Source organism: Bos grunniens, chromosome 7, assembly GCF_055505025.1.
Source record: "Bos grunniens cultivar Pamir isolate PY7600 chromosome 7, Bosgru_T2T1.0, whole genome shotgun sequence".
Lineage (NCBI taxonomy): Eukaryota > Metazoa > Chordata > Mammalia > Artiodactyla > Bovidae > Bos > Bos grunniens.
The window spans coordinates 61,221,386-61,245,302 of NC_141171.1; the positions used below are offsets into that span (position 1 = coordinate 61,221,386).

Consider the following 23,917-nt stretch of genomic DNA (forward strand, 5'->3'; position numbering starts at 1 on the left):
ACTCCATTATTCTTCCCTGGGAAATCCCACGGACAGAAGTGCCTGGCGGGCTATATAGTCCACGGGGTCGCAAAGAGTCGGAGCACTTTTTTTCTCTATCAATAAAAGAGGGGGGGTGCCAAAAAGTCGAAGATGAAAACGATACCCCTCTTAAAGGAAGAACAGTTTAAGCTCTCCTTAGAGCATTTCCACGTCTCGCCCGATAGTGAGTCCTCGCATTACCCTAAAGGTTAAGCCGGAGGAACCGTGATCTGCTCACTTCCAACAGGCAAAATCTCCTTCATAATCAGGAACGCGTGGCTTCTTCTGTACAGTACAGCCAATCGCGAGGAGGAAAGCGGCTTGGGGGCGGCACTCTTGCCGGTTCTGGCCGCGTCATTGGCTGATAGCCGCGTCGCTCTGTCGCAGTGCCACGTGACGGCGCAGGCTGAATTTTCGCTCTATAGTCGCCTTCCTCACCTCCCGGCGGGTCCCTGCTCACCGCTTGCCTCAGTCCCGCCCGGCCGGGCCACACCTCCTCCTGGGGCAGGGCGATGGGCGGGCAAGGGAACTGGTGGGTTAAAGGGAGCCCGGCCCAGCAGTGGGCTACCTCCGCTCGCGCCACGCTACCGCCTCAGTCCCGCCACGGCGGAGGACGCGCCTTGGAGCCGGGTCGCACGGTACGGCAGAGACTCTAGAGGTGAGGCGAGGGGAGGGACTGGAGACCGGGGAGAGTGAGCAGTTCTGGCCTCCGCGCGGTCAGCGGGCTCCTCTTGGAGTCGTCTTCGCCTGTGTCCCACGTTGTGGTGGGAGGAAGCCCTCGCCAACGGTCGCTGCGGGCAGTCGTGGCTGGGCCGTGAGAGGTGGGCGTGCCTCGGGGTTATTTCCTCTGTCGGCAGGGGCGGAGGCAGGGCTAAGCGTCGAAGCCCCACATCCCCATCCAGTGAACCCGACCCAGCTCCTGCGCTTGAGGTCTGTTCGTCCTTCATCCCATCTAACGCGCCGGGTGGTCCTCAGCTCGTAGGTGAAGGCACGGGTCTTCCTCCGGAGTCCTCCTTGTGCCATCCGGAACCCCGATATCTGGGAGCAGGACCGAGGAGATGAGGGCCACCCTTACTACTTCAGATGGGTAAACTGAGCCTTGGACAGGAGAGAGGACTTGATTTCTTGGTTTTAAAAACTACATACCAGGTTAAGTACAAATCATACCTCTACTTCTTTGAGATTCATAGACTGAAGTTGAAATCCTTTCGCTGGTGAGATGGAGACACTGAAAGGACACAGAAAGGGACAGAGCCTTGCTGAAAGTCACACAACAAGTCATTTGCAGAGCTAGGACTTGTACCCAGCTCTTCAGACTCATAGGCTATTAGACTGGGCCCCTTCTTTGCGCAGATTATTGGTCTACGGTGAGTTAGAAGCATTCAAGACTTAATGGCACTCCTCTCTGGCACTCATTCTAGAACCTTTTTTCCTCATTCCTGGGGCTCTTTATGTGAAATCTGGAACTAATGTGATATCAAATATTGAGTTAAGCGGAAGTTCTTGTCTTCAAAAGTTGAGTGAATGAGAAATGGAGAGCCAAAGCTGTTGGCAAGAAATAAGTCCATTTTTTTTTTCCTCTTCAGTAATCTCAAAGGATGAAGACTAGTAGCTGTCATTTTTTAAGCAAATGCTATGTGCTAGGCACTGTGCTAGGTACTTGGCTTCGTTTTAAAACAACACTGCAAGTTATGTAATGTTATCTCCATTTTACAGGTGAGAAATTAATGCTGAGTAAAATGAAGTTTTTTCCCTTGGTGCCATACAGATGTTGAACAGTGTGGCTGGGATCTGATTAGAGTTCTTTCTGACTTCAGAACATACCTAGTGATTCTTGAAATATGGCCCACAGTCTACTTACTCAGAATCACCCAAGGGGCTGTCTTGAATCTCACCCCTGGGTTTGTCTGAGAATCTCCATCTTAACAGATCTCCGTGTTGGGTGTCATTGTAATATAATTTGCTGCTTCCTGGAGGAAGATCTAGAGATGATGTATTGGGATTTGACAAGATCTAAATTAGATTCACTAGGGGTCCTTTTGAGAATTGATGTTACTTTTAATGGGTATAAACCGTCAGATAGATGCTTCCCAAACTAATTTCTTGACACAAACTTGGTTATGGTGTGTGAGGGTGGAGAGGGAGGAGTAATTCCCTTTTTACCAACATAGCTCATAAACTGTTATTCATCCATTTGCTTAACAAATACTTGTTAAGCTCTTATTAGGTGCTGTACAGTTTTAAGGTACAGGGGATACAGTTGCAAACTGCATTAATTATCAAAATTAATAATAGAAATGAGTTGAGTACTTGGCCACAAAATTACTGCTTATAACTAGCTCCTAAGACCTCTTAGCAAGGAAACAAAATTGGGGTCCATGTGTTTTAGAAGAGAGCTAAGCTTGGAAATTGGAAAATGAGGATTGAGAATCTGGTTCTACCAGTTGAACAAGTGACTAAACTTTGATTTTTCTCATACTGGAGAATAGGAATTCGTATTCTATTTTCAGATTTACTGAGGAGGCAAGTGGAAGATGCTGATGAAATCTTACTAAATTTTTATTAAAATTTTTTTTCTTTTTTTCTTATTTAGGTGAAATTTTTTGAAAGCAATGTAGTGCTGTGCAAGGAACTATTTAATTATTTTACCATGGTTTTACAGTAAGTTATTTTCCTCTTGGGTATTTTATTATTTTGTCTTATAATGGGCTTTATAAGAGAAAGAATATATTATAGTGCTTATACTACTGATGTAAGCCTTATGGTGGTGGTTCTTTTTACATCACAGAATTAATGGACATTGTTAATCATTTGTGATAACTGAAAAGTAGGGAATTTAAAAAAACTATTTATATAAGTTTGGCTGTGCTGGGTCTTCGTTGTTGCTCGGGCTTTTCTCTAGTTGTGGTGCTTGGGCTTCTCATTGCAGTGATTTCTCTTATTAAGGAGCACAGACTCTAAAGCACAGGCTCAATAGTTGGGGCACACAGGCTTAGTTGCTCGGAGGCATGTGGGATCTTCATGGATCAGGGATCAAACCCACATCTCCTGCATTGGCAGGCAAAAATCTTTACCACTGAGCCACCAGGGAAGCCCCAGGAAGGTTTTTTTTTTAAGTTATTTATTTTTAAAAATTTTTGGCTGCTCTGGGTCTTGGTTGCTTTGCACTGACTTTCTTTAGTTGCGGTAAGCGGAGGCTGCTCATTGCAGTGGCTTTTCTTCTTGGGGAGCACAGGCTCTAGGCACATGGGCTTCATTGGTTGTGGCACACGGGCTTACTTTCCCCTCCGTATGTGGAGTCTCTCCAGACCAGGGATCAAACCCATCTTCCCTGCATTAGCAGGCAAATTCTTATCCACTGTGCCACCAGGGAAGTCCGGGAATTTTTCTTTTTTTTGGTCTTCACTATATTTACTTGGAACTTCACCTTTTTCTTCATTTCAATAAACATAAATCATAGCCATACATAGCAACTTGGAGGCATTGCGTTAGATTCTGGGTATGTAGACACTGGGATGACTTGGTGTCTGTCCTGAAATGGTACTCGTGTTTGAGAGACATGTAAACTTGAGCGACTTGGGTGCTAAATGTCATGTCATTTGTTGGAGAAACATAGCCTGTGAAATTTCAGCCCCCTTCTTCTGTGGCATTTGAGGTGGGACTTAAAAGATTAGAAAAAGGACTAAGACAGATGGAGACAGAAGGGAAAGGCATCCCAGACTAAGGAATGACATGAGCAAGGGCCCCAAAGGACAAAGGCTGTTTAGTATTTTCATGGACGGGTGATTGGAACACTGGTGCATGAAAAGAAACAAGAGAAAGGCAGCTGCAGGCTAGACTCAAGTTATTTGACTATATTCAAGGAGGTAGAGAGTTATTGCAGATTTTTGAAGAGTGTATCCAAATGATTTGATGTCATGTTGTTAATGAATGCTCCTTTTGAAGAAGAGGCAGCATGGGATGGTGGTTAAAAACATTGGTTCTATTCAGTGTTTAAGGCTGAAGTGTGTCTGCAACTTTCAAATAGTTGAGAGAAAAATTACCAAACAAACCAACTGGTATGTGTAAAGAGTGCAAAAGTAGTACAGATATAGCAAAACATTAACAATTGGTGAATTGTTCAACGGGTGAGTTATGAATAACCAGTGTTCATGTATCATTCATTCAACGTTTCTGAATATTTGAAAGGTTTCAAAATAAGCTGTTCAGAGACAGAGTAGGCTTGAATCAGATAGGTCTTGATTCTCATCATGATTCTACTGCTTAAAAGCTGTGTGAGTACTGGAAAATTATTTCCAAGCAACACAGTCCACACCTCTTCCAGCCTAGTTTAACTGAGATTTTCCACTTAGGAAAAGAGACTTTTTGTTCACATTAATATTAGGTTAATGTTAAGACTTCTCAAGTTTTCCACAAACGTTAGATAGAGGTTATTTTATATAATAACTGTTTATATCCCCTTCTTTGTCTTTTTTTTTTTTTTTTGCCTATGACGACATGGCATGTGGGATATTAGTTCCCTGACCCGGGATTAAACCCATATCCCCTGCATTGGATGCATGGAGTCTTAACTGCTGGACCACCAGAGAAGTCCACCCTTCTCTGTCTTCTTTTGGATTATTTACTATTTTCTGTGATCCCATTTTATCTCCATTGTTTATTTGCCATAACTTTTTGTTATTAATGGGATTGCTTTAGAGTTTATAGCATCTGTAACTATCACAGTTTGCCTTCAAGTGATATTATATCATTTCATGTATCGTGTAAGATGCAATGCTATGCTCGCTCCTGGTTTTGTATATATTAAATTATATATAGCATAACATTGGCCATATTAACCATTTTAAATGTTCAGTAACATTAAGTATAAGTGGAATTATATAGTATGTGTCCTTTTGTGTCTGGCTTCTTTCACTCATCTTTGCTGTAGATGAAGAGTATCTGAGCTTTATTTCTTTTAATTGGCTAAGTAATATTTCATTGTGTGGCCTAGACCAGTTTTTTTTCCATTCATCTATTAACAGATACTTGGGTTATTTCTGCCTTTTGACTCTTGTGACTAATACTGTTGTGAACGTTTGTGTACAGGTATTTGGTCCCTGTTTTTAGTTCTTTGGGGGATATACCTAGGAGTGGAATTGTTGGGTTATATAGTAATCCTGTGTAACTGTTTGAGTAACTACCAAACTGTTTTCTGCAGTGTTTTTACCATTTTACATTCCCAATGCAATGCATCAATTATGTTTCAAAGAAACAATCAAGTTTTAAAAGTTAAGAATTATTTTTGAAAAAAATTTTTTTGTTAAAATAATTAAAAAAAAATAAAAACCAATCTATCCATCAACAGAAAACTTAGTACATGCCTCTTGGGTGCTCAGTCCTATGCAAGGTATTGTGAGAGTTCACAAAAAGCATAAAGTAGCTCCTTGAATAATTTTTAATCTAGTTGAAAAGATAAAATGTATATTCAACAGACATTTATTGAACATCCAAACAATGAGAATTTAGAGAAAAATGAGATTCTGTTTATGTGCCGATGATCTATCTTCTCTTCCCCTCCTCATTTATTTTTTTCAATTTTGGCTTCTCTCCTATGCTTGACACCCCCAGTTTTCTTTTTTCTGACCAGGGATCAAATGCACGATCCCTGTAGTGGAAGGCCAGAGTCCTAACCACTGAACCACCAGGAAAGTCCCCAAAATGCCCATTCCTAATTGCTTACTGGATATCCTCATTTGAATATCTAAAAATCTCAAACCTATGACATATAAGGCAACCTTTTTGTTGCTTCCTGTCTTTCCATTCTGTCCTCCACAGTCCCATGCACTATCCTTGTATGTGGCCCACCTCAGAGTTCATCTTAGATGTATCCCTTTTCTGCAAGCATCATCTTTTGTCTAGTTGCACCTCTGAAATGTCAAACCTCCTTTCCTGCCCTGTCTTGGAGTTTATGTCCTTTCCGCCATAGCTTACAGGATGAAGTCCAGGCTTCTTGGGATTACATAAGGACCTGTTTTGCACTCCAGTCTTACCTTCTGCAGTTTCAGTCCAGAAATCTGGCAAGCTAGGTGACTTTTTCCTGGGTCTTGGATTTTTCTGGGACCTTCCACTTGCCTGAGTTTCTTTTCTTTTCTTACCTACTTTGCAACTTCCTCACATTGACCTACAGCCTATTCTCTATTCTCAGAGTATGGCAAACCTCTGTTATGGCACTTAGAGTGTTATAGTTTATCTGTTTATAAATCTGTCTTAACCCACTGATTGTGGGTAGAAACTGGGTTTCTTATCCATTTTCATATTAATTTATTGATCTCCTGCTATGTGCTAAGCTTTGTTCTTATTGGGGATACAGTAGGTATGAAAAAGACTATAAATAACATTTTTTATAAGTATAAATGCACAATATAATTGCAAAAGTCTATGAAAGTTCTGTGAAGAAAATAAAGCCAGATAAGGATTTTTGAGAGGAGTGGCAGTATTATTTGGTATGGTCAAGGAAGGCCATTATATGGAAATGATATATAAGCTGAGGCCTGAAGAATGAGAAAAGGCCTGCAAGATCTGAGTGTGTGTTTCCTTATTAAGGTCTCTGCACTTGCTCAACTTCTCTGCCTGGAACAAACTTGGCATGTATTTGGCATGTTGCAAATAACAGCAAGAAGGCCAGTAGGAAATGAGGGTGGAGAGTTGGACAGGGTTTAGATATTATTAGCTGTTGGAGTAGCCCAGTTGAGATCTGATGGTGGAGGGAAGTAAGAAGTAACTGGATTCCAGATACTACGGACAGTGGGGAGAGGATGGATATATTTAAGGTAGAGCAGACGGGGAGTGAGGGGGAGGGGCATGTGAGGGGGTGAACAAAAGCAAAATCGACCCCTAGATTTGTAGTCTAGGTTCTGATGCACTGTGTCTAGCACAGTGGTTAGCTCGGAGTAGATAAGGAGACCAGTACTCAATCTCTGGAATCAAGATTGCCAGGAGAAATATCAATAACCTCAGATATGCAGATGACACCACCCTTATGGCAGAAAGTGAAGAGGAACTAAAAAGCCTATTGCTGAAAGTGAAACTGGAGATTGAAAAAGTTGGCTTAAAGCTTGACATTCAGAAAAGGAAGATCATGGCATCTGGTCCCATCACTTCATGGGAAATAGATGGGGAAACAGTGGAAACAGTGTCAGACTTTATTTTTGGGGGCTCCAACATCACTGCAGATGGTTACTGCAGCCACGAAATTAAAAGATGCTTACTCCTTGGAAGAAAAGTTATGACCAACCTAGATAGCATATTGAAAAGCAGAGACATTACTTTGCCAACAAAGGTCCGTCTAGTCAAGGCTGTGGTTTTTCCTGTGGTCATGTATGGATGTGAGAGTTGGACTGTGAAGAAGGCTGAGTGCCGAAGAATTGATGCTTTTGAACTGTGGTGTTGGAGAAGACTCTTGAGAGTCCCTTGGACTGCAAGGAGATCCAACCAGTCCATTCTGAAGGAGATCAGCCCTGGGATTTCTTTGGAAGGAATGATGCTAAAGCTGAAACTCCAATACTTTGGCCACCTCATGTGAAGGGTTGAATCATTGGAAAAGACTCTGATGCTGGGAGGGATTGGGGGCAGGAGGAGAAGGGGACGACAGAGGATGAGATGGCTGGATGGCATCACTGACTTGATGGACGTGAGTCTGAGTGAACTCCGGGAGATGGTGATGGACAGGGAGGCCTGGCATGCTGTGATTCATGGGGTCGCAAAGAGTCGGACATGACTGAGCGACTGAACTGAACTCAGTCTCTAGGAGCTCACATAGAAAGTTAACCAGTCCATCCTTGAAAGGCTTGTTGACACTTAGGAACATTTGTGGAATAAGCAGGGGTGCAGGCCCACAGAACAAAGACAGGTCTGAATTTTCATCTCATAGTACTTGAACTTCTTAGTCTGTGGCAGAGGGCTGGATCAGTGGCCAGGGCTGAGCCATCCTGGTTGTAGGCACCCATGGATGGGATGGAGCTAGATACAGAAGCTTTAGCTCATCCTTTTAGCTTCCCAGGCTGTACAATGTCGTGATCTTCCCTGAACTTATCTGACAACAGTGAGCTAGAGGATCAGATGGAACTGTGTAAATGGAGACTCTGTCTTGGTTTTACCTGTTTATGGTTTAGTTTTTTTGTTTTTAAATAATCTTAAAACTAATTTTTATTCATAAAGGGCAGAAAAGTAAAATACTAATTACTTAGTTGAAAAAGAATTAAATAGCATAACAGACCAGAAGATGTAATGAGATAATAGATAATTATTATCAAATGAGTGATACAGTAAGTGATTTTCTCAGAAACCTCCAGGGCTTGTGCGCTGTCTGCACGTGAAAGTCTGCCTTTCTTACCGGGCATACCGAGCCCACAGTACCTTTGCCGCTTTCTCTCTCACTGACCTTCCATATGCACCTGGTGGTTTAAACGTGTCATACTAATTTCTCATTCTTTCCCTCCAACCCCAGAACTATTGCTGTTTGTGTTTTCTTCTCCCTCATCCATTTTCCAAGTCTTCATTCTTTCATTTCTGACCCAGACTTCAGAGCCCAGGTAGGTACGTTGTTCCCTTGAAGCCTTGCTAAACTGTTCATCTCTTGCAGGTTTCTTCCCTGCTTAGATGCTCTGATCATAGTAGTTGGCAGCTTCGAGTGTATTTAACAGTGAGTTGTCTAATATATAGTTAGAGAATATACAGTTAGAGTCTAAAGTACAGTAGAGCAAAGCATGAATATGGAATCATTATGCTTCAGAGGGAGACTTTACCAATCTCTGAAGACTATTGCCTTCCAAAAAGGCATTTCAATTTCACAAATTGAAAAACTGTTTTATATACACTATTGGTTAAAATATGCTATAATTACTAACCAAAAAGTAGACATTGTTTCTCTTATATCTGCAAAATTCCAAAAAGAAGTTGGCCGAGTGCGGTCAGGCTTACATGGAAGGGATGTCCCTCCCTTTTAGTCCAGTGCTCTTTGTTGTTGTTCAGTCGCTCAGTTGTGTCCAACTCTGTGCGACCCCATGGACTGCAGCACACCAGGCTTGCCTGTCCTTCACTGTCTCCCGGAGTTTGCTCCAATTCATGTCCACTGAGTCTGTGTTGCCGTCCAGCTATCTAATCCTCTGTTGCCTCCTCCTCCTCTTGCCCTCAATCTTTCCCAGAATCAGTAATTCACATGGAAAACAGTGCCAGGGCTGCTGTTTCATCACCAGAAAAAGAGAACCAAGTAGTCACAACTTCACGTGCCTGATCAAAGAAGGAAGTACAGAAATGTTCTTTCTGTGTTGCCTGAACTGCCATTATACTTTAGTATATGAATGTGTAAATGTATTTTTCAAATATTTTGTTGGTTATTTTTCTCCAGTTCCTGCAAGATAATGTGAAAGGTTCAAGAGTTTTCCTTTTGAGCCTTTTTTATCCCTCACTGTCAAACATCAATGTTGATAAAGGGAGAGATTATCCTGTATGATACAGGAGAATCCTATTTTATTAAATTTCATGGAATATAGATTAGGTATTCCAACTTTTTAAAAATGGGGGGTCTGGCTATCGGCTATATTTCAAGGATAAACACTGTAATTTCTTAATTTTCATGAAGCAGTTGGTGAATACTATAATTAAGCAGTAACAGGCTTGAGGGAATGAGAGGATTTTTGTGCAAAAAAAAGGATACTTGAAAAATGTAGCTATTTCCAAAGTAGATATTTCCACCTGAAAATAAATACTGCTTTGCATCCTACCTTTTCTGTATTTCAGTTATTTATTTAGCAAATATTTTCATTCCGGTTTTGGAAAGCATATACTTGGACACAGTAGGGGATACAGAGATGAACCAGAATGAAACTTGCTCTTAAGGAGCTTAATCCATACAGAGATCATACCTACAATTTAGTTTAAGATAATTTTTAATGTTTTTTTGGGGGGGGGGATTTAAAATAGGCTTGAAAAAAGGGAAAAAAGTAGTTTTGAGAAGGATTCTAGATGGTAACTAGGATCAGTAAAAGGCTATAGATCGTATTTGGATTCAAACTGATGGCTAAATCAGTTCCACTTCTAGGACTGCTTGTGAGTGAATACCTGTTTTATCTCCACCTCAGTTTTTGAGAGCTGGAGATGGGAAAGGACCACGGCCATGAACACAGAGGAGAGTTGGACACAAGTTTATTGGTGTCAGTGCTAGGTCATTTTGGGTAGCAAGTAGGTGAAACTGGGATCTGTAGGGTACCTGAATTTCAAAGTGTTTAGAGATAAGTGAAGTTAAAGAAAGCTAATTAGTGACATGGATAGTAACATGCTCAAAAAAAGAGCTATTCTTAGAGTCTTAAAATCTGGATTTTATTATCTGGTTAAGTTACTTACAAGCTACATGAATTACTGTAAGTCATTTCACTTTATTATAATCTGCATCTTTATATTTAAAGTGGGTTTCTTATAGACAGCATATAATTGGGTCTTTTTAAATCATATCTGGCAATCTATTTAATTGGTATGTGTAGACTATTCACACTAAATGTGATTTTTTTAATATGTTTGAATTAAATTCTACTATGTTACCAGCTATTTTCAATGTGTTCTGTTTTGGGTCTCATTTTTCATTTGGGTTAATATGAGAATTTTTTTACAATTCTATGTTATCTCCACAAGTAGCTTCTTATTTATATCTTAAAAAATTTAGTGGTTACCCTTGAGTTTACAGTATACATCTTCCTTCATAGTATTGTACTACTTCATATATAGTACAAGATCTTAGAATTCTTAATTCTGCCTGCCGTAATTTGTACTCTTATGCTTTTTATTTTGCATGTGCTATAAACAAAATGCATTTCTATTTTTGCTTTAGGCAGTTATCTTTTAGAGCAATTAAAGAGTTTTAATTAAAAACAAATTTTATTTTCATGTGTTCCATTTTCTAGACTTTCTTTGTTGTGTATTGTGCACACCTGAGTTTTGTCTGGTGTATGTGTGTGTAGTAGTAGTAGTAGTGCTGGTCTGCTGGCAATAAATTCTCTTCATGTTTGTCTGAGAAAAGTTTTTATTTCTTCTTCATCCTTCAAAAAATGTTTTTTTCTGGGTTAACAGTTATATTTCTGTGATAAAAGTATCACTCCATCTTCTGGCTTATATGGTTTCCAAAAAGAAGTCTGCTATAATTCATATCTTTGTTGCTATATTTAGCATGTTTTTTTTTTTTTTTCCTTCCTTTGGCTGTCTTCAGAATTTTATTTTTGTCTTTGTTTTCAGCAGTTTGAATATGATCTGTGTAGGTGTATGGTGCTGTGTTGTTTGGTTTCATTTTATATTTGTCCTTAGTATCCTCTGAGATTCTTGGATCTGTAGTTTGGTGTCTGTCATTAATTTTGGAAGATTCTTGACTATTATGTCTTCAAATATTCCTTCTTCCCACTCTATGTCTTCCCCTTTTGAGATTCTAATTATGCATAAATTTGTTTATTTAATACACCCCACCACTCTTGAATGTTCTCTTATTGTTTTTGATTTTTTAAAAGTTCTGTTTTTCTCTGTTTTAGGTTGGGTAATGTCTATCGACCTATCTTCAGTTTCATCGATTCTTTCTTTGGCTTTGTCAGGTCTCATGGTCCTGTCAGAGGCATTCATTATCTCTGTTACTGTGTTTCTCACTTTTCGTATTTCATCTCAGTTCTTCCTTACAGTTTCCTCACTCTGTCACACTTGTATTATTAATTTTTACCTTTTCCTTTCCAGCTAGCTGTCATATAGGGCAAGATTTGAATTTTATTAGTTTTTCTTATGCCTCTTTTGCATACCTTAGGTTTGGAAAAGCCTTTTGACCCAGAAATCACTAAGAGCTATTCCAAAATAGAATGATGTAAGGAATGCACTCAAGCAAGCTTGGCCTGAAAGTAGAAAGTGAGAAGAAAGGTATGGACCAGTTGCATTGAGGGATGAAGAGCTGCTGTGTGTTTTCATCAGTCTGATTGACTTGCTCAGGTAAGCAGTCATCTAAATCTGTTCTTTTTTTCCTTGTTTGTTTAACAAGACCATCAATGTAACTGTTATTTTACTCTTGTTCAGTGGGATGACCAGCTATAGTCCTTTTATCCTAACCAAAATTAATGTGGATTGCTTTTACAAATACTATGTTCTTGAATGGGTCATGGGTCCTGGATTATGGCGTCTTGGCAATATTAGGCTTATGGAACCTCACAAGGGCCTATCTTTTTGTCAGTTCTGAAATGGAAAACTCCCTGAGTCCTTTATTTAATATTATGCTATGCTATGCTAAGTCACTTCAGTCATGTCCGACTCTGTGCGACCCCATAAACGACAGCCCACCAGGCTCCCCCGTCCCTGGGATTCTCCAGGCAAGAACACTGGAGTGGGTTGCCATTTCCTTCTCCAATGCATGAAAGTGAAAAGTGAAAGTGAAGTTGCTCAGTCGTATCCGACTCTTAGCGACCCCATGGACTGCAGCCTACCAGGCTCCTCCGTCCTTGGGATTTTCCAGGCAAGAATACTGGAGTGGCGTGCCATTGCCTTCTCTGTATTTAATATTATTTTACCTCTTATTGGCCACACTCATAAATTTGTTTATTCATTTATTCTTTCCTTCATTCAAACATTTTGTAAGCCTGCTATCTCACAGTTACTGTACATTGTTGATGATTATAAAGATGAACAAGATATCTTTTCCCCCAGGAGCTGGGGAGACTCTTCCTTAATATAAGAGTGTGGTTAGTACTGTAGTACAGGTGTGAAGTGCCAGTTAATTAAGATTAATTTGGGCTGAGGAAGATTGGTCAGTGCTTTGAAGAAGAGAAAGAATTTTTAACTGGATTTTTAAAATGGTTAGGATCTTGGTAGGCAAGAGTTTGATGGCCATTCTAAGCTACTGCTACTGCTAAGTCACTTCAGTCCTGTCTGACTCTGTGCAACCCCATAGACGGCAGCCCACCAGGCTCCCCGGTCCCCGGGACTCTCCAGGCAAGAACACTGGAGTGGGTTGCCATTTCCTTCTCCAATGCATGAAAGTGAAAAGTGAAAGTGAAGTTGCTCAGTCGTGTCTGACTCTTACCAACCCCATGGACCACAGCCCACCAGGCTCCTCTGTCCATGGGATTTTCCAGGCAAGAGTACTGGAGTGGGGTGCCATTGCAAACAGCTAACACAAAGACACTGATTTGTGAAGTATTTGCCAGTTGACACTCTGTTCCTCTGAAGGCCTGTTTCTTTTTCCTTCTCTTTTACTACAAGACTTATTTTTGTTGTTGTCCCTCCTCTCTCTTTACTTGTTTCTACCTTCTATGTTTTCCTATAGTTTTTAGTGACAGGTCGTATGGCCCTGGTTTTGTGCTTTAGGACCCAGAGATGCAGGGTCACCTGGATCACCCTCCAAGTTGATGTGTTGGGCACCATCATTCCTCCGTTCAGCTTATGTTTCAGAGTGTGTACTTGGAATAATAAAGCAAATCTGTCTTTGCATGTTTATAGATCCTGCACACAGGACAGATGTGACTCTCTACTACACAAAGTAGAATGAGTAGACCAAAACCTTTCAGAGCACGTATCAGACACCTGCCCCATCAGTCCACCCCATACTGGTGCTTTGTTTCCTTCAGCAGTCCCTTATCAACTTGACTCTTCTTTTCTACCAAACTAGAATATGTTGTTCAAAGATCCAAAGGCATCCTGTCCTTTTTTTTTTTTTTTAATTTCCCAAAACATTTAAGTTTACTCTGTCACTCACATTTCTTTTCTGTTTATTTTCAATAGCTAGTAGGTTATTTTAAAAGGGCCCCACCTCTAAAAAAAAATCAGTCATCTTCCTTGTTTCAGGGACTTTTGCAGGTAAGGTAGTTGTCAAGGTTTGAGACCAGAACCTCTTTTGCAGAATTCCTCAGAGTAAAAAACCTGAAAGTAAGATAGTAGCAGGTAGAAAGGAGTAGATGGGCTACCCTGAAGGAAAAAACTGCATAAGGTGCCAGCAGAGGTCGGGGAGAATCCTTGATAGTTTATACTTTTGGGCAGCCCTGTACTCCGTAAATTGTTTGCTTTAACTTGGTTGTTTACGGTCTGATTCTTTTTTCCTGGGTCAAGACAAATGAGGCTCAACTAAGGAACGTGAACAAAAGATACCTACCCCCAAATTGAACTCCTGTTAACTCTCATGCATGACAAGTAGGACTGTTAAAATATGTGCGTACTGAGAATTACAGAATTAAGTTAACCCTGCTCTTTTCTCTGGGATAGGAGGCTGAAACATCTGTCTCCAGAAATGTCTTTGAAAAATGAAGATCAAAATGACCTTTCACCCAAGGACTCAGTTAAAGGAAATGACCAGTACAGAGCTCCATCTGGGATCCATCTGGAGCCTGAAGAGGAATCACGTAATGACTTCTGGCAGTTTGAGCCCAGTAATCTTTTTAGACACCCTAGGATCCATTTGGAGCCTCAAGAGAAATCAGATAATAACTTCAAGAAGTTTGTTATCAAAAAACTAGAGAAGAGCTGCCAGTGCAGTTCAACCAAAGCCAAAAATACCATTTTTGGTTTCCTTCCTGTTTTGCAGTGGCTCCCAAAATATGATCTGAAGAAAAACATTTTAGGAGATGTGATGTCTGGCTTGATTGTGGGCATCTTATTGGTGCCCCAATCCATCGCTTATTCTCTCTTGGCTGGCCAAGAACCTATCTATGGTCTGTACACATCGTTTTTTGCCAGCCTCATTTATTTCATTTTGGGTACCTCCCGTCACATCTCTGTGGGCATTTTTGGAATACTGTGCCTTATGATTGGTGAAGTAGTTGACCGAGAACTATACATAGCTGGCTATGACACTGTCCATGCTGCTTCAAATGAGAGCTCATTGGTAAACCAGATACCAGACAAGACATGTGACAGAAGTTGCTATGCCATTATAGTTGGCAGCACTGTAACCTTTGTGGCTGGAGTTTATCAGGTAAGAAACGATGGAATAAGTGATTCTTTCTGGCAAAGAAATCACTATACATGAAGTCTCAGTTCTGTCAGGGATCTTAGCAATCATAATAATTAAAGCTATCATTTATTGAGTGCACAGGATATGGAAGAGGTAGTGCCAAAATTTAAACCCTGGTTTGACTCCACAAGTAAGATAAGGCTGCTTCTATTTTCTCAACTTCAGCCTGCCTTTTAACTAGTTAATGTCAGTCAGCCAGAATTTAATTATTTGTTTGTAAAAATTTAGACCAGAACAGGACCTCAGACCACCTAGTTCAACTTCTTAATTTTATATAATAAGAACTATCAGATTTGCTTGAAGTTACTTGTGGTTGGTTATTGGCAGAGTCAGCACTAACAGGCAAGAGGGTGACTGGGGGTTGGGAGAGGAAGAGTGCAAGTTTTTTAAACTGTAGGTGACTTCCCCCTTTCTTTTAGAATTGCTGCTCTAGTCAGTGACTCTCACTAAAGTTTGTAGTTTTCTCGGACTGTTGGGGAGGAAACAAGTTGGGGACCTCTATTTCATACTATCAGCCAGGAGAAGGATTAGAAATGAAGTTCTTGGGTCTCCACAGAATCCATTGATCTGCCATTTCCATCATGCCTGTGCCTTTTGGCATTCAGGACCCAATGCCAGCATTAACCCTCTTCTCTGTTAGAGACATTTTGAACCAATATGGGGCGCAGGAGAGTAGCTCACTCTATTAGGTGCCTGGGTAGGAGGCGAGGGAGAAGAGGCTGGTGAACAGAAGAGTCGTGTCCTGAGTTCATTTTTACTTTTTCATTAGTATGCCTCACCAAGAATGAGGAAGGGTACAATAGAATTTTGAGGAAGAATTAATTGGGAAGAGGAAAAAGAAATAAAATATTGTATCTTTGAGGATGTAGAATTAACATGGAAGGCAGTATGGTATAACCACATATACATAGGCTGAAAATCGTTCTCAGTTTTAAGTTAGATTAAAGAGAGTTCTATAATTTTTAAAGTGTGATTCCATTTTGATGTGAATCTAGTTTTTTGTTTTATCAATAAAAACTTTACTTTTACAGTAATGATAATGTGATTTAAAGAAAAATAAATGTTTTTTAAGTTAGAATTTTTCCAGTTTGCATCTTTATGATTTCTCATAGATCCTTGGGAAACTTTTTCTTTTTCAAAGCAATCTGAACCTTATTCAAGTTTAAGAAACATTGAACAAGAAAGTAGGAATCCTGACTTCTTGTCTGGGCTAGTTAGTAACACTGTGACCTTGGGCAACTTGTTCAGGCCTCTGAGTGTCAGTAAAATGAGCCCTCTCTTTGTAAAATGAGAGAATTGATAAATGATTGTGTTTTTGTTTCTAGCTCTGACATTCTGTGGTGCTCTGGTAGAGTGTCTCCACACAAAGAAATACTAGGGGAATATAGGATTTATAAGGTCTTTTCCATTTATATTTAACACTTGTATATCCTTTCTTCTAGGTAGCAATGGGCTTCTTTCAAGTGGGCTTTGTTTCAGTCTACCTCTCCGATGCCTTGCTGGGTGGATTTGTCACTGGTGCCTCCTTTACTATTCTTACATCTCAAGTCAAGTACCTCCTCGGACTCAGCCTTCCTCGGAGCGCTGGAGTGGGATCACTCATCACTACTTGGATACATGTCTTCAGAAACATCCGTAAGACCAATATCTGTGATCTCATCACCAGCCTTTTGTGCCTTTTGGTTCTTTTGCCAACCAAAGAACTCAACGAGCGCTTCAAGTCCAAGCTTAAGGCACCGATTCCTGTTGAACTCTTTGTTATTGTGGCAGCCACATTAGCCTCTCATTTTGGAAAACTGAATGAGAAATATGGCACCAGTATTGCTGGGCATATTCCCACTGGGTTTATGCCACCCAAAGCACCTGACTGGAACTTAATTCCTAGAGTGGCTGTAGATGCAATAGCTATTGCTATCATTGGGTTTGCTATCACTGTATCACTTTCTGAGATGTTTGCCAAGAAACATGGCTACACAGTCAAAGCTAATCAGGAAATGTACGCTATCGGCTTTTGCAATATCATCCCTTCCTTCTTCCACTGCTTCACTACTAGCGCAGCTCTTGCAAAGACACTGGTGAAGGAATCCACAGGCTGTCAAACTCAGGTTTCTGGTGTGATGACAGCTCTGGTTCTTTTGTTGGTCCTCTTGGTCATAGCTCCTTTGTTCTTCTCCCTGCAGAAAAGTGTCCTTGGTGTGATCACCATTGTAAATCTCCGGGGAGCCCTATGTAAATTTAAGGATCTGCCCCAGATGTGGAGGATTAGCAGAATGGACACAGTTATCTGGTTTGTTACTATGCTGTGCTCTGCACTGATCAGTACTGAAATAGGCCTGCTTACTGGGGTTTGTTTTTCTATGTTTTGTGTCATCCTCCGCACTCAGAAGCCAAAGGCTTCATTGCTTGGCCTGGTGGAAGATTCTGAAGTCTTTGAGTCCATGTCTGCCTACAAGAACCTTCAGGCCAAGTCAGGCATCAAGATTTTCCGCTTTGTGGCCCCTCTCTACTATGTAAACAAAGAATATTTTAAGTCTGTCTTATACAAAAAAACTCTCAACCCAGTCTTAGTAAAAGCAGCTCAGAGGAAGGCAGCAAAGAGAAAGATCAAAAGGGAAACAGTAACACCCAGTGGAATCCAGGATGAAGTTTCAGTGCAACTTTCCCATGATCCCTTAGAGTTCCATACAATCGTGATTGACTGTAGTGCAATACAGTTTTTAGATACAGCAGGGATCCATACACTGAAAGAAGTTCACAGAGATTATGAAGCTATTGGCATCCAGGTTCTGCTGGCTCAATGCAATCCCTCTGTGAGGGACTCCCTGGCCCGGGGAGAGTACTGCAAAAAGGATGAAGAAAACCTTCTTTTTTATAGTGTATATGAAGCCATGACTTTTGCAGAAGACTCTCAGAATCAAAAAGAGAGACATATTCCCAATGGTCCGAATTTTTCCAGTGATTGATTGAGAAGGTAGATGGAAGGAAGAATCCTGTCTAGCCAATAGATTAAAATTTCAAGTGTGTAGCATTTTATACTGTGGAACTGGAAATTGCTGCACACAAGAAATTTTAACCTTTTGGCTAGGCAGAATTCTTCCTTTGAAGTTGATGGCCTTTGTAAATACAGAAATGCAACAGAGCTTTTAGTTAGGCAGAATCAAAAAAAGAAAATGTGGTTTTAAGTTTTCTCTCAAATATGAGATATTCTTGGAATTAAATATCTGTTGAACTGTAAAGTAGCCCCAAACCTAATTACCATCCTGTTTTAGGAGATATGCATCTGAACTCTTGCTTCTCCAGGAGGTAAAGGGGTAAAGCTGGCATGTACATAAGAGGTGCTGGAGCCTGTTTGGCATGGCTCTTTGGAGAGAGAGGAGAAAGGAACTAGGGAAAGAATGTATGTCTTCTCTTGTAACAGCAAGTCAAGAGGCTTCTGGAGTGCAGGGTAGTAACTAGACAAGCTTGTTCTCACTTGAGCTTCTCTATCCCCTGTCTTTGCTCTCCAGATGGCAGTCAGATCTCTGGCTTTTTACAGGAAAGTATCGTTCCTCTCTGGCACAGTCTTATCAGGAGTCTGATGGCAGAGCAGGTTTGGGAAACCCTACCAGTCAGTCCCACATTATACAGAACGCTCATGGTGTGATACAGTTGATGTTTTTAGTCAGCCTTTTTGTTTAGGGTAAGTAGGTGAGAAAAGAGCTCTCCATGCCAGTCAACATAGTGAGAATCCTCCCTGTCTCTTCTGTGATTCCTGTCTGTCCTTGTTTCTGAGTATTAATCTGCCATTAAGCTCTGTTTTAACTTTCATGTACTGTGTTTCCCATGGAATCTGTTCTAAACCGCTATGTCTGATTGCCAGTGAGTGACAAGTTTGCCAGAGAAAAGGCACAGTGCTGACTTAGCAATTTCATGTAGCTTTTTAAGTGACCTTGAGGCAAACTGTTCCAGACAGATTGCAAAAAAGGAATGATTGACAACTTCCCTTAAACATTTTTAGTAGTGAATTTTTCTTTCCTTCCCGTGTTTAGCAAGAGTAAGCTGGGAATTGACAGTCTTTCTCATATTTGAGAAGCTACTATTCATTTTTAATCTGTAAGAAAAAATTTATTGTGACCAATGGAGAAAAATGCACAGAAGTGACAGAATGCTTCCAAAACAACATCAATAATTGTAGATGTTTTAGTGAAAACAAAACTAATGCTCACTGCTACGCACCCTGTTGATGTATAATAAATACTGATGGCAGTGACCACTTTTCGCTTTTTGGGGCCACCTAAAACCATTGTGTAAAAGGATTTAGAAGCATCATCTTCATACAACCCAGGTTCTGGGGATGTGCTATTTATCATACCTGGTCACTAGTTGTGGTTCAGAAATATTTTCTTTGGAAAAGTATGTCCAACATTGAAAGCTTATAGTTCTGTATCTGGACCTTTATGGGTGAGGGAAAATACCAGATTTTCCAAACTTTGGATTAGGAGACTGGTTTATATGAGACTGAAACATTTAGCACACCATTTTAAACAAACAAGATAAAAACCACAAAAGTGCAAAATCATTTTTAACCCATCCCTACATTCTAAACAGTATGTTTATGAGAAACAAACCCTGTGTATAGCACATCTACTGAAATGGGAGACTTTTAAACATCTTTCTTGTTGGCTCCATAAACTGCAAGTGTTGATTTTCTTTTGAGAGAGCTCTGCCCATCAGTTTACATGAAAAATGCCTTCTTATCATTAAAGCAGTTTCTCAGGAGCTAGATTTCTCTCTTTGAGGTGATTTACATCACGATTAAATGTAATAGTGTCCTTAGAGTTTTGACATCCTTTTAGAACTTAAGTCTTGAATTTCAGAAATGTTAACTGCTGTTTATTTGTGTCTCTTTTGTTTATTGTTTGTAGCAAATATTTGCTCTGTCTCTCCAGTCTTAGATGAATAGGAATAGTAAAATCAAAGTATCTTGGTTGTCATTTGTTTTCAACCCGGTCTTGTACCTCACCCGAGCCAAGTTTTGAATCCAGATCATGGTAAATACCTAATGCCATGTGACAGAGTAATGGGTACATGTTCAAGATGACTTTATAGTTTAGCAAACCTTACCATGGGGGAATTAAAAAAAAGAGTCCAAAGAATTTAGAAAATCTCTTAAAAGAACAGAATAACAGGCTTTGACCTTTACCTCCCATTTCTGTCCAAAATGTAGATATAAACAATTCTGGGACTTTCTGCAATTAGCAGATTCTTGAATTGTGTTCTGGTTTGCTTTTCTCGTATCTACCCGAACAAATAAGACATTCTGCTTTTGGAAGCCATTTGTAAAAAATACTGAAGATACACTAGAATTTAAATCTTACCTTGTCTGCTTGGTTTGAAATCTGCCTGTACTTTCATGTTAAGATTTTTTGATTGCTGGTATTTAAAGGAATCAAGCCTGAAACCAAAGCCAAAGGAATCTGCTTTCTTGCTCAAAGGTTTGGTTGATTTAGTTGATTAGGTGATATTTTATACACTTTATTGACACAAAATGTCTTGTTTACTCTGAACTTTAGAGTCTAACTGAGGCATATTTGTATTGCTTATTGATGAATGTACAAAATTCTGAATATCTTAAAATGGTCATTTAATTGAAATGTATGTACACTCTTGATGGTTAAAACTCATACAACCAGAGGGGTAGAGTTCACCTAGAGTCAAAGGGTAATATTCAAGAGAGAGGTGAAGGGGATAGACCATTAAAAAGACGATCTCTGAGCAAGCAAGGGAGAAGAGGGCCTCAGATGAATAGGATTCAACCCCTGGTTAGCTTCATACATGACTGTCCATAAGTAGGGAGACCAGGATTAAGAGCCACAGCTTAGTCTGAGAGCAGACTCAGAACTGGATTCTGCTTCTAGAAGGGGAGTGCACAGATTCACCAAAGTGAAAGAGCTGGTAGCCAAGGTTGAGGCCAAAGCCGAGGTTGACCTACTGCAGAGCTCTAGATTGAGTGACTGTTGCCTCTGATAGCAGTAAAACCGACAGATGTCTAATTGACTTTTTTAAGGAGCAAAGGAAAACAAAATTTGGATAAACTGACATAGCTTTTAAACATCAGTAGACACTGAAGCCAAAATTTACTGGTAAATTTACAGCATGGTAAATGGTGATCTTTAAATGGTGTCAAAATATTAGATGAATTCATTAGACTATTCTAATGCTCATGACCACATTTTAACAAGAAAAGTAATTCTCTGCAGGGGTATTCGGTTAGTAATTTGTCACTTAAGAACACGTGGGGTATTAGCCCTGAGCTTAATATAAAAGTGAGAATAGGGTTGTAGTGAATTTTGGGGGGACTTAAACCTAGAAGTTATAATGATAAATTCAAGCTTTGTGCTCCGTATTCATGTTCTTGTTTTCCTCTATGTATTCCTAGAGATGAGCCATGTAGACAGTACCTCAAATACATCCTGAGGACCTATGCAGGAGTCTAGGGCCCTGGCCAGGTGCTGGGACTTAAATACTAAATCCAGTAGGTGGGCTATATGCTAACTCTTCTAGTAACACATGGCAGCACTTGGAGGTGCTTTATGGAGGGCCTAAGCTGAACCTGGACCGATGTCTGAGTGGAAGGCAGGCAACTGAGGCAAACAAGGACACCCCTGTTCTGCTCAAGGAATGATTGCACAGTGACAAGGTAAGAATCCAATCGATAGGATTCGGACTTTGATTTTTCTGTTCTTTGATGTTTCTCTTTTTTTCCGCTACTGTTTTATCTGTTCTAGTGATGCCTTATTTGAAACTGGGCTTTAAGAACTGCGAAAAGGAAGAAATTAGATCTAGAAAGCTTTTAGGCTATGAACTAATTAGGCTTTTTTTTTTTTTTCTTGTGGTATAAAGATTTTAGAAATCATGAATGGAATCATTCAAGTGCTAATAACAAGAATGAAAATTATAATGCAGTAGGCCAAAATAATATACCAACTAGTTTATTATCATAGCCTATTATCATTATTAAAGTAAAATAGTTTTGAAATATTATATACAATTTTAGGTTTTTTAAAAAGATGTTAGTAACTTTAGAAATGGAGAATTTAAACATAGAAGTGGGGGAAATTTATTTCTATAAGGTAATTTTTATCTTGACAAGGACTATTTTTTAAACAAGTGTTTTGCACCTGAAATTTTAAAGTAAACATGTTAATACAGTTAGGAAAGTAAAATAAGCATTATACCAAATAGTAGACTTTTTTCTGGTGTGTATTTTTCTCCTAGTGATGTAAAATAGGAAGGAGATATTGAATTATGAAAACTGGAATAATGAAGGACACTAGATGGCTATATTGGAGCCACCACATTTATAAATCTACATTGGAACTTTGGATAACCTTTCTTGGACTTGAATTATGACTCTGAAATTGGCCAAATAATTGTAATCTTATTAAAAATACCAATGACAGAATTTCTAACAAAGGGTTTTTACTAGGCAAACACAAGCATCCTTAGGCATAAAGGATCTCTAACTGCAGTTTAAAGAAACTTATTTTAGGGAAGTTTCCCACACCCCAATCCCCATCCCTAAAAAATTAGTTGGAATGATACTGCTCTTGCCTTTTCAATTCAAATCAGTTGGGGAGTTACTGTTTGAGTTCTGTTGCTGCCATGATTCCTCAAATTAGTGTGAACAAACCAATCTATATAACACGCTACCTTTTTTGGTCTCTTCAGTTTTGTATACAAATCAAGACAATATTAGGATTAGAGCTGAATGAACTTAAATTCTCAGTCTTGTCTATTCACTAAAAAAGAATACTGCTTTTTTTTTCCAGTTTATTCAAGGCTAATGACTTTTGAGAATTTGTTTTATACCATGTATGTATATCTGTTTAAATTAAAACAAGTGCCCTGATGCTACTCCACATAAATTATGCTTAATCCTCCATGGATTGAGGATGAGTTGTTGATGGATTACAGCCTATTTTAAGAGAGGGGGGAATTGGTTAATAGCAGCTCCTTTTCTTCTGGGATCTGTTTGTGATATTATTAATAAGATCCTGTATGTGTTGAGATCTAGAGGTGTCATTTCATTTGTCTTTTAATAAACTGTTATGCTAATAAAATATTACTGTGTATACATTATTCAAGTGCAAGAGGGAAGTGTTTCTAACTAAGCATATTTAGGTCGCCAGTGAATTTTAAAATACCGTCTCTTTACGTTGGAGTGTGATTTAGTCATTCATTTTTGCCACCAGACAAAAGTATTTGTCCTTACAGAAAATCTTAAAGCATAAAAAAGCCTAGTTCTTTCCTTTTTGCTTTGGGGTCCTGAGTCCCCTCTGGGGACTCAATTTTTCTATCAGTGAAGTAGGGGAAGAGGACTGGATTGCTCAAAGAGTCTGCCAGTTCTTATGTTGCAGGACTCTTGTTCGTTACTGTGTTGAAATCAGAAAATTCAAATCTGGCTTATGTTTTACTACTGTCCTAACACTGAATTTTGAAGCACATTTTCCTCATCAGATTGCAGCTAACACCTTATACCAACTAAGTGAGAGAAGTGGGAGTGCAGTTCCTAAGTGGAGCACATACCACTTTGTAAGGACTAATCTGTACTACCATCTCCTCCCCATACCTGCTGAGAGCCTCCCAGAGCGTCCCCCCTCGTCTGCCTCTCAGCTGTGGAGAAGAAGTAGGAGTGTGTGTATAGGGTTAAGGACAGTTGTCAGTCTTCCTTTGGCAGTGCTTTGGTAGCCCTGGGCATTCTGCTCCTAAGCTCGCACCTGCCGCACAGGGTGAAGGAGTGTGCCCTCACTCCGTCTGCACGCAGCATCTAGGATCCAGAGCCCCTGCAGTGCCTCCCACACTCATCCTCTGGCATCTCCTCTAACCAACTTGGAGGGCTCTGCGATCCTGTCG

General features: G+C 39.9%; 2 protein-coding genes across 8 annotated transcripts in view; one reads left to right on the forward strand and one right to left on the reverse strand.

Annotated features, from left to right (window-relative positions):
• The window catches only part of PDE6A (phosphodiesterase 6A), a 124,332-nt gene that overhangs the window by 88,253 nt on the left and 12,162 nt on the right, over positions 1–23,917 (reverse strand). The window lies entirely within an intron of this gene.
• Positions 387–23,124, forward strand: SLC26A2 (solute carrier family 26 member 2). Of its 6 annotated transcripts, none has more exons than XM_086412421.1 (5): positions 392–679; positions 2,615–2,682; positions 11,837–12,015; positions 14,275–14,983; positions 16,465–23,124. In XM_086412421.1, exons 4-5 carry the CDS (start codon positions 14,300–14,302, stop codon positions 17,983–17,985), a joined length of 2,205 nt encoding a protein of 734 aa, XP_086268547.1. In that variant the 5' UTR covers positions 392–679; positions 2,615–2,682; positions 11,837–12,015; positions 14,275–14,299; the 3' UTR covers positions 17,986–23,124. The 6 variants fall into 6 exon arrangements, with proteins under 6 accessions (XP_086268551.1, XP_086268547.1, XP_086268553.1 ...); XM_086412422.1 differs by having other exon boundaries at positions 413–659; XM_086412424.1 differs by having other exon boundaries at positions 650–842.